Source organism: Sceloporus occidentalis, unplaced genomic scaffold (assembly GCF_023333645.1).
Source record: "Sceloporus occidentalis isolate IW3139 unplaced genomic scaffold, rSceOcc1.0.p SCAF_6, whole genome shotgun sequence".
Taxonomy (NCBI): Eukaryota; Metazoa; Chordata; class Lepidosauria; order Squamata; family Phrynosomatidae; genus Sceloporus; species Sceloporus occidentalis.
In genome coordinates, this window is record NW_028316986.1 from 119,459,347 (window position 1) to 119,475,637 (window position 16,291).

General features: G+C 38.5%; 2 protein-coding genes across 2 annotated transcripts in view; both read right to left on the bottom strand.

The window, feature by feature from the left end:
- The window catches only part of LOC149311320 (small integral membrane protein 8-like), a 70,486-nt gene extending 58,138 nt beyond the window's left edge, over nucleotides 1-12,348 (bottom strand). Inside the window, exon 1 of the mRNA XM_089530803.1 lies at nucleotides 12,327-12,348. The gene's annotated coding sequence lies outside the window, so the exon portion shown is untranslated. The remainder of the gene's footprint in view (nucleotides 1-12,326) is intronic.
- The window catches only part of ZNF292 (zinc finger protein 292), a 51,965-nt gene that overhangs the window by 18,804 nt on the left and 16,870 nt on the right, over nucleotides 1-16,291 (bottom strand). The window contains exons 2-4 of the mRNA XM_089530798.1: nucleotides 14,893-15,047; nucleotides 14,666-14,744; nucleotides 12,327-12,462 (exon numbers count right to left, since the gene is read on the bottom strand). Coding sequence (XP_089386924.1) covers nucleotides 12,327-12,462; nucleotides 14,666-14,744; nucleotides 14,893-15,047 — 370 coding nt within the window. The remainder of the gene's footprint in view (nucleotides 1-12,326; nucleotides 12,463-14,665; nucleotides 14,745-14,892; nucleotides 15,048-16,291) is intronic.

A 16,291-nucleotide genomic window follows, 5' to 3' on the forward strand; every position in this document is an offset into this window, starting at 1 on the left:
ATTTCCTGCGAAACCCATCCCATAGTTCCTCTGGAAAGAGCTTCGGTTCCCTAAATTCGCTTTGTCCGCCCCATGGGGAGAGAATCTTTGGGAAAGATTGCGCACCCTGATGAGCAGGAGCAATGATTTTGATATGGCACCCAACAATTGCTCCAACAATTTGAGGAAATCCTAACTCTGCAAAACTGGCCATGACCTAAGAATAAAACATATAAACAAAGCATAAGTCTTTTTTATTGACATAAACATTGAAAATCTCCTATAGAAAACCACCACATCAGTATCATACAGGATAAATATCAATCACTGCAGAGCTATCTAAGAATAGTGAGTAACAGAATAGGATTCCAGTAAGCAGGCTTTTGCCATCACCAGAGGCTGAGAGAGTGTGACTGGCCCAAGGTGACCAAAGAGTCATAATCCAGCGCTCAAACCCCTTTCAACACGCTGGTGATTACTATGCTATGAGAAAGAGAGAGAGAGAGAGAGAGAGAGAGACATGCAGACAGACTAATTAGATAGGTACATTGGCTAGACAGAGAGATAGATAGATAATTAGATAGATAGATAGATAGATAGATAGATAGATAGATAGATAGATGGATGGACAGACAGACAGACAGACAGTCTGGATAGGTAGATAGGATAGTTAGATAGACAGATTGATAGACAGTTACATAGACAGGCAGACAGACAGATAGATGTATGTATGTATGGATAGATAGATATACAGATACATGGTTGGACAGGCAGACAGATGTACTGGATAAGTATATTGAATGGGCAGATGGATGGATGGATGGATAGATAGATGTATATATGTATATGGGTAGATACATACATAAATGGTTGGACAGACAGAGAGACAGACAGGATACATACAGATGGATGGATAGAATAGAGAGATTTAAACACTGGCTAAACAGACTGAAATAGAATAGAATGGGCTGTCTTGGGAGCCATGAATTCCCCAAATTCATTTTGGCTGCCCCATTGATCTCTGGGCTGTCCTCCAAAGCCCATCTGGTGCTCAGGCAGAGGTGAAAAAGAAAGAATAGTTAAAAATGGTGTTCAATGGCTCTCCTCACATGTCGGTTTATGAAAGAGGAGCAGAGGGGAGGTTGCAATCCACCGGAGGAAAGGCTATTATGCGAATGGAAGAAAATGGCGCTGGCGATGCAGAAAGAGACCAAAGAGGGTGACACCCCCAGGCCAGCCCATCGCACTCCGCTCCTCCCATCCAGTTGACCCGATTCAAAGGCCGAAACGTTCCTATTTACATACTCCGAATCCTATCCCGAATCAAGAAAAAAATGTAGGTTTGACCCTTCTATTTTTTTAACATGGGTTATACGCCTTTAACACAGATTTAATTATAATCTGATTGACGAATCGCATTTTAGTGGGAACGATTGCGGGTTGCTCTAGAACTGTTCTAGACTTAATTCGGTTTCTAATAGGAACGATGTACCTTGGATTCGATTTGTAACATGGAGTATAAGCCAGTGAGAACACTCCCAAAAATGACCCTCTTTTGGCAGGCTTTCCTAGACTAATCTCTGCTAAAACAAAATCAACCGCCCATGTTAACCAAATCCCCCTCTTTATTGCCCATTATTGTCATATTGTTGTCACTTGCTGCCGAGCTGTTTTAACTGATGTCATTCCAGTTAAATGTTTTTATTGTTAATATTTTGTATTGATGGGAGGGAAAGTAGAATGGTGAGGGTTTTCCGGGACTGTTTTGTTATTATTTTCTGTGACTTTTGTATTTGAAATTTTCCTTGTTGTTACCCGCCTTGATCCTCAAATGGGAGAAGCAGGATACAAATAAATATTTTATTATTGTTATTATTAAAAGCATAAATCTGAAAGAGATGAAAGTTGAAATTAACTTTTTTGGATGCTGTCATGATAGACTTCATTAGAGACATAAACTAAATGACTAATTGTTAAGATTATCAATCAGTAGCTATAAAAGCTAGTCAAGATTCCATCAAGCTGTGGTTTTGATCCAAGAAATGGAAATCAAGCTATGAACATAAAAATGAGTAATCCTTATCCAATGTTCGCTAGTGACTTTTGAAAGTATTCTTGATAGATTATCTCTTGATATGTAAGCCCAACCCCAAATATCTCTGAATATACATCTTCATTTTCACCTGTGTAAATGAATCCTTGCCAATCATACCTATAAGAACAAAAGGAATAGTTTTACTTAGCTGCACCATAGCAACAGCAACAAAGTCAATCTTACTTGCTGGATGTCTTGGGAAAGACACAATCCATTTTAAAATGTACTCAAAGCCTATGCTGTTTCAGGAGTCATGACACCAAGAGCCTATTAGGCCAACTGTAAGGACACAATGCAATTATCCAAGGTGTTCTATATTACCTGAAGCCTCCAAATCATCTTAAAGTGCAGTTTGTTATCAAACTCTCACATAATGAACAGCGTATTACAGCTGTAAAAATATTCAAAGTAAAGAAGCTATGGATGACAGTTACCAGTGCTTTTTAACCAATGTATGTACCAGATAGAAAATGGGAAAACAAACAAAAACACAATCACCACTAAATTATTGTTATAACTGAAATAGAAATTGACCATGGTACTAATCATCCCACTGACTAATATAAAAATGGGGAAAAGGCATCCTGTATTTAAGTTACCACATTTTTCTCATCACTCAGTTACAATGACTTCATAAGTAATACTGGGTAATATATGTTCAGTCACAAAAACCACTTCAGTATGAGGATATAACATTTCTGCAAATAATGGGAGCATGAGGGGGAAAAGAGGTTTATCAATTTTACTCCAAAGGGAAAAACAGTATTTTGGGGAGAAATGAATATGTAATACCTATTTTCACATCAAACACATCTACTGAGTTTAGCAAACTGCTTTAGCAATATAAAATGCTTCATTCATATCTTAGCCCATATAATTATAGCATCTGGTAAATAAGTCTTAATATATATGTAAACATACCTTCACTTCTCGGCCTTTTGGCTAAGATCAACTGTGTGTAGTACCTTCTGCTAAATAAAAACGAGCTACAAGCTGCTGTACCCAGTTATCTGAGCACAGATTCCTTAAGATTTTTGTCATTTGAGAAGGAATAATAATAATAATAATAATAATAATAAAGTGGATTATTTAGTCATAATTTCCTATCTCATATGCAATTATTTATTATTATATTTACATATAAATGATTGTTATATGTATTTAAACTGACTATTAATATGCTACTGACCATTATACTAATCATCTCATTGACTAATCTGGTTTGGATAATATCTAGATGGGAGATTGGCAAAAGAATAGCAAATGCTCTAGGCTATATTCCAGAGGAAGACAACAGCAAACCATCTCTGAATACTCATTGCCTAAGAAAATCCTATGAAATTGATGGGATCACTACAGGTTAATGACTTGAAGGTACATACACAGTTCGTTCCTTTTCCCACTGACTACAGTATATCTGGCAGTCTTCTAGTGACATTTGGCTACAAAATGAAACTGCCAATTTTTAGGAAAAGAATTCTGGAGAGTCCTGGGGAGCTTTAAAAAAGGGCTTGAGGCTCGGCTCAAAGGTGACCAATTGCCTAGCTTTATTTAAATTTATAAACTGAAATGTTGAAATTGTCAGCAAATCTCTTAACTTCAGGCCACTGAAAAATGCAGAATTTAAAGATGTGGACTAGGTATTTTTCCAAGCAGCACAGGAAAAGATATGTTTTAATATAAATATACATTTAAACATCTGTAGCCTTATAGCTCACTCAACAGCAATATGAGTAAAAGATGTACGTGCCTCAGTGGGGACTGTAGAACTTATTATTATTATTATTATTACTACTACTACTATTATTATTATTATTCTGCCAGAGGTATGTTTTGATGTTATGAGCTACCATGAGTCCCAGTTTTGATTGAAAGCCAGGGTATAAACATATAAATTCCTGCTTCAAGTGATCTTGGATTTTCTAGACTCATTTCAAACTGGCTTCCGGGTGGGCTATGGAGTTGAGACTGCCATGGTCACCTTACTCGATGATCTCCGTCTGGGCATGGACAGGGGAAGCATGTCCCTGTTAGTGCTTTTGGACATCTCAGCGGCTTTCGATACCATCAACCATGGTATCCTTCTGGAACACCTGAGGGAGTTGGGTATCAGGGGCACTGCGCTCCAGTGGTTCCGTTCCTACCTCTCGGGAAGATTCCAGATGGTGCAGCTGGGGGACTCCTGCTCTGATAAGAGGGAACTTACATCTGGTGTCCCTCAAGGAGCTATTTTGTCCCCCATGCTATTTAACATTTACATGAAACCGCTGGGAGAGATCATCTGGAGACATGGGGCGCGGTGTTACCAATATGCTGATGACACCCAAATATGTTTCTCTGTGTCTCTGACTGATGCAGTGACTAGGGATGGCATCTCTCCTCTAAATGCCTGCTTGGAGTCGGTAATGGGCTGGATGAGGGAAAACAAACTCAGTCTGAATCTAGAGAAAACAGAAGTACTAGTGATAGGCTCCCTGGGCCCGGGTAGTGAAATTTCTCCACCTGTCCTGAATGGGGTCACACTCCCCCCGAAAGACTCAGTTCGCAGCTTGGGAGTGCTTCTGGACTCGTCGCTCCAATTGACATCTCAAGTGGATGTGACGGTCAGAAGCGCCTGTTATCAGCTTTGGCTGATACGCCAGCTGCAACCCTATCTGGGCTGGGGGGACCTTGAAACTGTGGTACACGCTCTGGTAACCTCTCGATTGGATTTCTGTAATGTTCTCTACATGGGGCAACCCTTGTACCCATCCCGGAAGCTTCAATTAGTGCAGAATAGGGCAGCAAGATTGGTTGCCGGTTGTTCTAGAGCTGACTATATAACGCCCATCTTACAAGATCTTCATTGGCTGCCCATTCGTTTCCGGGTGCAATACAAGGTGTTGGTAATTACCTATAAAGCCCTAAATGGCTTGGGCCCAGGTTACTTGGAGGACCGTCTCTCCCCATATAATCCGCCCCGCACACTCAGTTCAGCCGGGAAGAATTTGCTGAGGGTGCTAACTGCGAGATATGTGTCAACCTCGCAAAGGGCCTTTTCCATCTCGGCCCCACAAATTTGAAACACCCTTCCCGATGAGCTTTGCTCCATCACCTCCCTGGATCTCTTTAAAAAGAGACTCAAGACCTTCTTTTTCAGTCAAGCTTTCCCCCATGTGCCTTGATATGTGTGGTTTCCCCCCTGATATGTATCTTGTACCATTGATTATCAACTCAGCTGGCTTTGATATGGTTTTTATGGTTTTAAATTGCGATTGAATTTTTATTGTCATGTTTTAATGTTATGTATATATCGTGTTGTTATTTTTGATTATTGTATTTCGTATTCTTTGTTGTGCACCGCTTTGATCAGTTTTGGAAAAGCGGTATATAAATAATAATAATAATTATTATTATTAAATAAATAACAAACAATTTTTCTGTCCGAGACAACTGGGGCAGCTTACAAGTAAAAATTATGCAATCCTAGATCCCAGTATCCCACCCACCCCTAAAATAACAATTAAACAATTCACATTTTAAAATACTTTAAAATAAACAGATCAGACAGTGGCTATAGCAAGTTCAGAGGGGTAACAGGCTCCGATTTTGGTGGCTAGTTATCTATTCAGCAAAGGCCTGCCAGAAGAGATCAGTCTTAACAGCTTTCTTTACAGCTATTCAGGCTGGTAATGTATCTTTTACGGAAGGCTGTTCTATAATCTCGGAGCAGCAGTCGAAAAGGTCCTCTGGGTGGTTATATGAATAACAGAAGTACAGTATGACCCCCATTTATGCAGGACCTGCACCTGTGGTTCCACTTACCTGCCTTCAAAAAACTATGTTCTCCTTAAGCAATTTCTTGGTCCTTCATTGTGATTCTATGGCATGCTTCCATTAGAAGTTGAGTACAGAGTCATGCTAGAGCCCCTAGATACTCATAGAGAGGTGTTCTCCAGCACAATTCTATGTTATGATTCTACTAGATGTCTTTTTTCAATAAGGTGCAATGTTTCATGTTGGCACAGTAACTCGAGGAACGTATTATCTCCCTATATTCCAGCTAAGATGATTCTGTGCTAACTTTTTTTTAAAAATAAAGCTGAAGTAAATATCTTGAACAGACATGAAAAACTGATATAAATATTTTGGCATACTAGTTTTCACTGGTTGAAGCTAAGTTTCTTCTTAAACTGAACACTGAGTGAATAGGGATTAAGCCTGTGCTGGACGGGGCTTCACTTCCCCTGAAGATGCACATTCGAAGTTTGGATGTACTCCTGGATTTAACTCTGAGCCTGAAAGCTCATGTTTCAGTACTGACTAGGACTACACAGTTAAGGCTTGTGTGCTAGCTGTGCCCACTCCTTGAGACGTCAGATCTGGCCATGATGACACATGCTTTGGTTATATCCCTGTTGGATTACTTTAATGAGCTCTATGTGGGGGCTGCCACTGAAGAGTGTTTGGAAACTTAAACTGGTCTAAATAAGAGTTGTGGCCAGATTATTAATGTGATGGAAACATTGGAGAGAGCCTTTTCAGTGGCTGCCTACAGCCTCTGGAACTCCCTTCCCTGAGAAGTTACACATTAATCGTTATAAATTGCTTTCCCAATCTGGGAAAAAGGCAGGATAGAAACAACAACAATATCCTTCTCCTTCTCCTCCTCTTGGGTAGTGAACACATGATATCATATTTTGACTGTGTATGTGTGCCTTCAAGTCACCCGTTGATTTATGGTGTCCCTATCATAGGGTTTTCATAGGCAAGGAATATTCAGAGGTGGTTTTCACAGTTCCTTCCTCTGAAATATAGCTTACAGCAGTCTTCAATCCAAGAGCTAACCAGGGCTGACCTACTTTAGCTTCCAAAATCAGACAGGATCTGGTGCTTTTAAGGCAGGGGTAGGCAACCTTTTTGAGCCGGGGGCCAGGTTGCTGTCCCTCAGACAACTGGGGGGCCGAAGCCAAAAAATAAATAATTATTTTTTTAAAAAAAATTTAAATAAATAAATAAACCGGGACAAATGTAGGACAACACTTTCAAATGGAAGACACTTTTTTTTAAAAAAATGGAGGACACGCAAAAAAATTTGCTGATTTTTAAAAAAAATGTTAATATAAATGCATGTTTCTGAGGTGTCTATAGACAATTGCCCCCCTTGCCCCTGCGCGCGAGGCCAAAGGCCCTGGCGGCAATCGGCGGCAGGCCCGGGCTGGGGCCGGTCCCAAGGCCTCGCCGGGCCGCATTCGGCCCGTGGGCCGCAGGTTGCCTACCCCTGTTTTAAGGTATTTAGGCCCCTACTCACACTGTACATGTAGTTATTCCTGGTTTTGCAGGAACAGTTCTGTAGTGTAGTTGTTTTAATATTAAAAAGTATCAATACATTGATCATGGGCTAAACGTACCCTCCCATTAATAAAAGTAGAAACCAAAATAATTTAGTAATGATACACAGAGTATAAAATCACAAAACTCTTAAGATGCAAATATTTTCTTCTAATAGTAGGTCAACAAATTGAGTAATGTTGGCCTGTAACAGATGGGCCGAACAGATCATGTGGGTGCTGTTTGCGCTGGGACCTTGGCAACTGCATGTGCCTGGTCCCAATCCAGGCTGCTGCCGTGGTCCTAAACCAGGCCTGGTTCTTTCTGGATGACGAGGGCTCAGTGCAGCTTCTGGCTGTGTTCGGGGAGTACAGTCATCTGAACGCTACATTCTGAACGCGGCTGGAATCTGTGTCATTTGGCCTGTATGTTTTGAGGCCATTGTGCAAAATTTTTATATTTTCCATAGCCACTAACAACTTTCATAAGACTGATAAAGTTCACCTTTGCAACCAAATTTTGATTGGTAAGCGTCTCCTGAACTTTTCCAAAATAACTGCAAGTTTGCAATTGTTTTGAAACCCTTAGCTGAAACATGAGACTTGATTCAGGGGCTGAACAGACATTTAGACAGTGCACGCTCTCAAGACGCCTAGAAGCCGCCCTGGCCAACCAGATGTGGGCGGCTTCAAGACACTCTGGCGGCATGGCCTTTACATGCCACAAACTGCGACAGTGGCTTGAAGCTGCCCCGGGGTTGTGGCTTGGCTGCCTAAGGCAGCTTTTTACTAGCCCAAATAGAAGCAGATCTTTTCAACTCCTGTTTGGGCTGATTGGGGCCACAGTGTGTGGTTGCTACAGCGCTGGGGCTGCCTCAATCTGCCCTTTTCAGGCAGTGTGTTCCAGCCCTTAGACAACACAGTTCTCATTACTAAAGTGCACTTTGGCAACTGGAAGCTTGGGAAGTTTCCCCCCGAACATTTCTTTATTTGACATTGCTAAGAGTTTGTTGTAAAATTTGATTAAGCAAACTATGGTGACAATCAAATACAATTTACTTCAAACATGTTCTCATATTTATTTTGGCACCTCAGTTTCAAGGCAAGCCATGATTAATAGCAACAATTATTAGCTCTATTGAAATAGCACAATAAACAATTTTTGTGATAAAATGCCTGGAGGGATGAGTGTGATGTATGTATAAATTCTTAGTGGTACCCTATGCCTTGCACAATTGTTCAATCATATCCAAGGACTGAGCGGTACTTTCCATGTTTAATTGTGCAATGTGGAGGTGAATATATTCCACTGAATTAACTTTAGAAAGCTAAAAGCAACCTAAGGATGTATCCATAAAAAGTAGTTTCTGAGTATTTTATTTCTGAAAAAAAGTCACCTATTACATGTACATTTCAATCAAGAACGTAAGTGTGCTTAGGTGTAGAAAAGCACTGTAAATGCTGACAGATAGACATCTTATTAACTAGAAGTAGTTCACTTTAATATAGTTCTAAACCTGGGATGTTAACTATTAAAAACAAAATGTTGAATTTATTCAATGTTCTCTTTCTCTATCTAATCAAAAACAGTCATAGTCTTGTCTACCTTAATAATGATCCAGTGAATAATTACATTTTTATTTTTATTTGTTAGCCTTGCGCTTCCACCCACAGGCCTGAATAATCCTTTTAACCAGAGCATTTACCATTTTATCTAGTTTACCTTGCATTAACAGAGGAACATCTTCTTCTATCACTGAAATATGATACAGAAGAACCTTGATATATGTATATATATACGCAAAACTAAACCACATCAATATTATTAACATTTAATATTTTAATGTCAAGGTTTAATTTCCTCTTGCAAATACATAGCAGTCTCCAATTCAATGGTATACTTAACCTCTGAACAAGTGACACCTAGGACTAAAGTAAACATTAAGACACCACAAATTTTACTTAGCTTGGCCTTCTACATTTTGACTAGGTACCCTTGACTAGGTACCTCTAGGACAATGTTCTCAACAATGAACTGCCTTTTAAAAGCCAGAATAAGCTTTCAAATAATTAGTTTCCCCTTTGGGAGTTATTTTGTTTTGCCTAATTTTTTTCCTTTCAAATACGTTTTTCATTGAGCTTCCAATAATAATAATAATAATAATAATAATAATAATAATAATAATAATTTATTTATACCTCCCGCCTCTCCCACGGATCGAGGCAGGATTACAACCTTAATTACAATCAATACAATGTCTTCATTACAGTTCTTTTGTACTCATGTCAAGCACAAACCCAAGCAATTATCTGAGAAGAGGCATCAAAGAATGGAAGTAGCCTTTTGGTAAATATGAGTTTATATTGGCTTAAGAACAGTGCTGTATATTAAGAAAATTGTAAAAGTCCATAATTTATATGTAAATGCGATACTTTGTAATTTATATGTAAATGTATATGGAATTCATGTAAACTAAATACAGGTAATTCAAATTAAAAATAATTAGATTAGTAAACATCAGGAAAGCTCCAGTAACCCTGAAAATGTCAAGGAGACAATTTCTATGTCAGCCTTCCCTTGCATTCTCTATACAATTCTCTATATATTAAATGGACTTTTTCTTACCATTTCTACTAGACCTAAATGCTTCCTGTGCCTAAGAGAGGCCTGTATTTGTGAACTGTGTGTTACTACACCCTTAGTAATTACTTGCAAAATTATTATCTGTCTTTTTTTTCTTTTTTGGAAGATAAGGACAAGAACTGCTATCCAATCATTCAGGAACCCAGAGGTGGGCGTCATGTCTCTGCAGTGTACGTGTCTCAATCTCCGCATTCCTTAAAGACTGAAAAGAAGTTAGGAATGCAGTCAGTGAAGCCTGATATGGAAATGGACTATTCTAATATTCTTCTATGCATGACGATAGCTCAATGCTAAGCACACACAGGTTCCTCTCTTGGGTGGGGGAAATGAAAAAGGTAGATAACTCCCTACTATAGAACATATTGAATACTGAGGTTGGGATAGAGAGATGGAATAATAAATTAATTCCAGAAACAGTCCCATTACTTCCATTCCTGTTGCACTCTAATTTTGGGCATGTTAATAAAAAGCAATATGCAAAATGGAAACAAAATAGGTTGCAGAGAATGTGAAGTTTCTATGAGAATACAATCAATCCCACTAGAGCAAAATAAAAGGTCCAGGGAATGCAGATAAATTGGACCCTCTTACATCAATATGTTACCTTATTATGAATCCCATGGTAAGACAAAGATATCATTAGAAATATAATGAAATTTGGATGTATTTTGTTGCAATATACATTCAATACAAAAAAGGCTCACTGTCTTAAATCTATTTCCATTTTAACTGAAAGAGAAACAAGTATGTCCCGTTGACTGAAAATAACATTAGAACATGATACTGGGATTATAACAGAACCAAAGGTATGAGAGTAGTTGTTGTTTTCATTTATTTATATAGTGCCATCACTGTATATGGTGTTTTACAAGAAAAAGAAAAAGGAAAATAAAAGTTCTCTGCCCTCAGGCTTACAATCTAAAGACACAATGAAGGGGGATATCAGTAGGGGAGGAGATTAAGTTCAGTAGATATCCCCTCTTTTTCTCTCCCTCTGAGTTTTGCATAACTGAAGGAGAACTGTATCAGCAATTCTTTGGAAGGATTCCTTAAAATGATTATACTGCCAATGTATTTGCCAAGAAATAACAGTAAAAAAATGCTAGAGAAATTACAATATCTTGACTAACCATTTATTTGAATGAATAGGTCTACTCTAGTTGGGACTAATCAACAAGATGCCAGCCACTGTGTAATAAGTTCTAGCTGTCACAACATTAACAACATTTTGGGAGGAACAAAACACAAGATTAATTCAGACAAATTAACAATGTTCACCCTGATAGCATCTTGCAAAGTAATTAGCTAAAATTTCAAAATTGTTAAGTTTTTGAAACGGAACTGCAGGTAGACAGATCTGTGGAAAGTATGCAAACAAACTGACATTTAAACTCAAATCAGCAAAAGATAAAGCTAAACTCCCTGACTCAGATGATCCAAAAACAGACTGGAGAGAAATTTAAAATTATTGATAAGGTATGATAAAATCCAGTGTGAAAAAAAAATGGGGAGGGACATCCTATGACTAAATGCCTGGGTTAAGACCCTCCTTCTCTCCTAGCACTGAAGGACAACTAATGCTTTGAGATTAAGAAAAGCCAGTAGGCTAGAGATGCTGCCACCACAACTGTCATCTGGATGCTTGATATGCCAAGCAGTGAATCACAAGACTTCACTGAAGATTAACTTTTGGTATTTCTTCATATGTACCTATATAGTTGTATAGTTACATTTAAACCTTACAACATGTGATATTTTCATGATATGACTTTAACACAGAAGAACAATGGTTGAAAATAACCATATTACTATCTTCCTTCATCACAAACCATCACCAGTCTCTGACTGCAACTGTGCCCTGCATGCCTGTGTGTGAAGATTTCTGCAAGTTTACTAAAGAAACGAATGACTGGACTGAGTTATGAGAAGGTGGTACAAACTGAAATGCAGAAGCAGTCACTTCAAAATATTTGAAGAAATATTACTAAAAAGGGCTTGCTCTTCAAAAGGCACTTAATTGGAATTTCGAAATCAGAAATACTCCAAAACATTCTGCATGGCTGGCTGAGATAGTGACACCTTTGCTTTCTCATAGTTCAATGTTTACACATTTTGTTTCATGTTTAGACTCGGGTCCCATCTCCAAGATATCTCATTACGTATATGCAAATATTCAAAATCTGAAAAGCTCCAAAATCCAAAACATTTCTGGGTCCAAGCAGTTTGGATAAGGGAGTCTCAACCTGTATTTAGCGAAAATGGTAGTAACTGATGACTGTTCTGATCAATGTAAACTCACCTTTATCTTGATCCAGTGGCTCTTCAGAAAGAATACTGCAAAGAACTGGATTCTTCCATGTCCCATTCTCTTGGGCAAGAAGAGATAAAAACTGTAACTGACAGCTACCACGTTGCATCAACTTTTCATGTGCCATCTGAGAAAATTATAGAAATGGCATTTAGCAAATATGTTTATAATAAATTTTGTAATGTCATACTAGCTCCACCAACACTAAGGACACATTCCAGTTGGCTGCCTTGAGTATACTGGCACAGATGGCAGCAGGAGTAAATAGACTGTGGGTATACTAGTGACATGGGTAAGGCAGAGAAAGTCATTTGCATTGCTGTCTGAACAGAAAACTACCAATTCCCAAGCAGCTTATTTCTGCAATATCTGGCTTCTGGATGGGTCCTTGACAATAAAGATGGTCTAAGAAGTCTGGCTTGGAAAACTGTCCCACTCCTTGAAAGTATGGAATTCAAAAAGCTATTTCAAGGCTTGAACAATCTTTGGCTATATTATTTTAAAAATTATTTTAATCAATTTTTGATGTATTGGTGTGCTACAGGGATTTTTAATATCCAACTTGATTTCTAACAATATTTTATCAGGATTTTAGCTAACAGGATTACAAGTATTATGAACATTAGTGTTTTTTCAAAAAATCCTACTAATACCACTACTTCTTAGTATTTAAGATAGCTAAGGAAAAAAATATTAAGCTTACACTTTGTGCAAACACAGCAAATACAGTGGTCCCTCCGGATTTATGAGAGATACGTCCCCCCCCCCCCCCGACTCTGAAATTTTGCAAATATCCCCAATCGAGTCATTGGGGACAATGGGACTTGACAATTTGTGAAATTCCCTCCCTTTCTTACTGGCATCTTCCTCCCCCTGGCACTGGGGACTTTAATCGGAGCCCAGGCTGCCAGGGCTTGTAATCAGCCCTGGCAGCCATCAGGACTCTTTCCCAGCAGCACTTGGGGCCCAGCATGCACATGCCCCAACCCCTCCACCGCAGCTAATGGGCATGCAAAACGTCAACTGGCTGCAGTGGAGAGGGAGGTGCAGACATTTCCATGACTTTTGCCCCAAATTTGAGGATTCTGGCAAAAAATACAAGTCAGGACCATATAGAATTCTTGTTTTTTAATTACTCCTTGCTACAATATTCCTATCAGAAGGTCTCTCTGTGTGCACAACGTAGGGAGAAATGTGGACAATCACATATTTATTTATTTAATTTATAGCTTGCCTTTCTCCTAAAATGGGATTTAAGGCAGTTTATAATAATGTTAAAATTATTCAAGTTAAAATATTAATTTAAAAAAGTTAAAAAAAGAATTAAATCACAATATTATTTTTAAAACATGGCTAAGAACAGTTAAAAACATTTAAAACATAATTACAAGTAAAAAGAAAAAATACACCATACAACTTTACACACACGACTGCTCCATAAGTAAATTTCAAAGGCCTCCACCTAACAGCAGAAAGAGAGCAGGGTGGCTCCCATGGAAGGGAATTAATTTCACAGTCTGGGAGTCTTCACTAAACATATCTGTAAAGCTGGTGGGACTAAAAGAAAGCTCTCCCTTCCAGATCTTAAAACTCAAATTGGGTTGTATGTGAAGATATGATCTTTCATGTAGTCTGGATCCAATCGATTCATAGCTTTAAGGGTCAAAAACAGCACTTTGAATTCTATCCAGAAACAGACTAGTAGCCAGTGAAGCTGTTTCAACAGGGGAGTCACATGATCCTTGAAACTAGACCTGGCCAATAACCTGGCCACAGCATTTTGAACTTGCTGACATTTCCGAACAGTTTCCAGAGCTGTATAGAGTACCGCACAGAGTAGTAGACTTACAGTAGTATGAACAGGATGTAATCCAGGCATATGTCACTACAGCCAGTTCGGTGACTGTTCAAGAAATGGACACTGATCACTGCTAAAACTTGGGCTAACCAAGCCATGAACCTGAGATTTCAGGGGAACCCCATCCAGCACAGGCTGAATCCCTATCTCCTAAGCCAACCTGTGCAGCTCTGGATTTAATTTTCCCCCCTACAGAAACCAGATTAGTACGCACACAGATGACAGTTAGCACTTATTTTCCTCTTTGAAATTTAGCTAAGAGCTAACTAGAGCTAAGATTTCACAAAAGCCAAATTTGAAAATTCTGGATTCTGCATGTTCAGGAAATTCTGGCACACATAGAACACACACATGTCCATGGAAGCACTGAGATGCAGCAGAATACACTGAATACTTGCTAACACAAATATTTTATGTATTTGATCAACTATGACCTTAAATGTGTAGAATTGTTATGAAATCAGAGACCCACCTGAATAAAAGACTGAATCTCTTTCCATTTATTTTCAGACAGTTCAAGAGGCAGGCACAGCAGAAGTTCAACATAGCTTCTGAAAATGCAAATAATATTACAAAAATCAAAAAGGAAGTCAGAGGTCCAAGAAACACTTGATTTGCCAGAAGTTATTAACACACAGAAATCAAGTAGTTTTAAAATAAAAATCATATCTATTGAAAAATTCATAAAAATACACTCACAGGGCTAAGCGTTCAAGCACAAGGGCTACATTTTCACTCTCAGAGGTAAGATAAGGTTGTGCTTTAATGTAACTGTGGATAGCCTCTGTGTATACTTCCAACAAAGGCAAGGGATCTTCAGATGCCTTCCATTTTTCTGCATATTCAAGAAGTGTCTGTTTAGTAAATACAAAACATGGATTACTAATGTTAATCCAAACTGCATTTCTGTTTTTCCATTTAACTCAAAGATACAAGACAGTACACCCAACACTACTTTTGAGCATGGTACAGTCTGTCACCTTTCCTCTCCACAGTTTTAGCAAAAGTTCTTAAGTATAACTGTCATGTAGAACTGTGCTGAAACAAGAAAATGCATTCAAACATACATGAGGTTGTTAAACCACACAATCGAGCAGCTGTGCACCAAATGCTGCTGTAATGGGGGTGGGGGGGAGCAGTCATGACAACCCCCCTAAAAACTGCATGTGGTTTCCTATTTCCTGGTCAGCAGCTGTGGCAATTGCTTCGCTGAGCCATTGCTCCACAGCATCTGGGCTGTGCAATTTCTTCATTTTCAGCCACGCCTATGGTGGTAGTGCTGAAGGACAGCACACTTTTTTGAAAACTAAGAAAGACATGCTGAGCAACTTCAAAAGATGTATTAAATTTTCTGTTCCATAAAGTATCAAGCTTTTCCATATGAATGAAGAAAGATATTGACTCATAATTATGGAGGAGGGGGGATATAGGTAGTGAGAGGAATAGAAAATGAATGACATGCCATAATGTTAATACATCCCCCCCCCCACATGTGATGGAAATATGAGAAGACACTAGAGAACAGTATTGCACAACATTAAAATTTTCAGCTTGATTTGACAATGCAGAAACATATTTTTTTTCAAGGATTCTGAATGGGTTAGTACCTGTACATATATTATTATTGTTGTCAAAGTTCAATATGCTAAACTAGGAGAAGTAACGAAAAGATTCAACTGTTGAAAGAAACTGTGTAATGAAACAAAAATGGTTAAACTGACAACACTTCTGGAAAACTCACAAAAATATAGACCCTGAAAGATTGGTATTCAGTGATTAAGTACTGGACAACTGTTATATCTTGAAAAGGAGAATGAACCTATAGCATTATTAAGAATACAGGTCAATCAAAAATGTAACATTTGGAAGATATTTTTGTAATATACTTTTATTGGTTATAAGCCTTTTTGGAAAGAAGTACAGACATATTAGAATGTCAGTTTTGTATATAATCCTCCATTAATTATTTTAAAAATGAAATGGTTTACAAACCAACGAAGAAAATCCAGCAAATGCTTCGCTCAGCCAAGGACCAGAGAGACCCTCTCAGAGCCGCAGTAGTTTACCGCAAACCAGGCAACTGCAGACAAGTCTACAT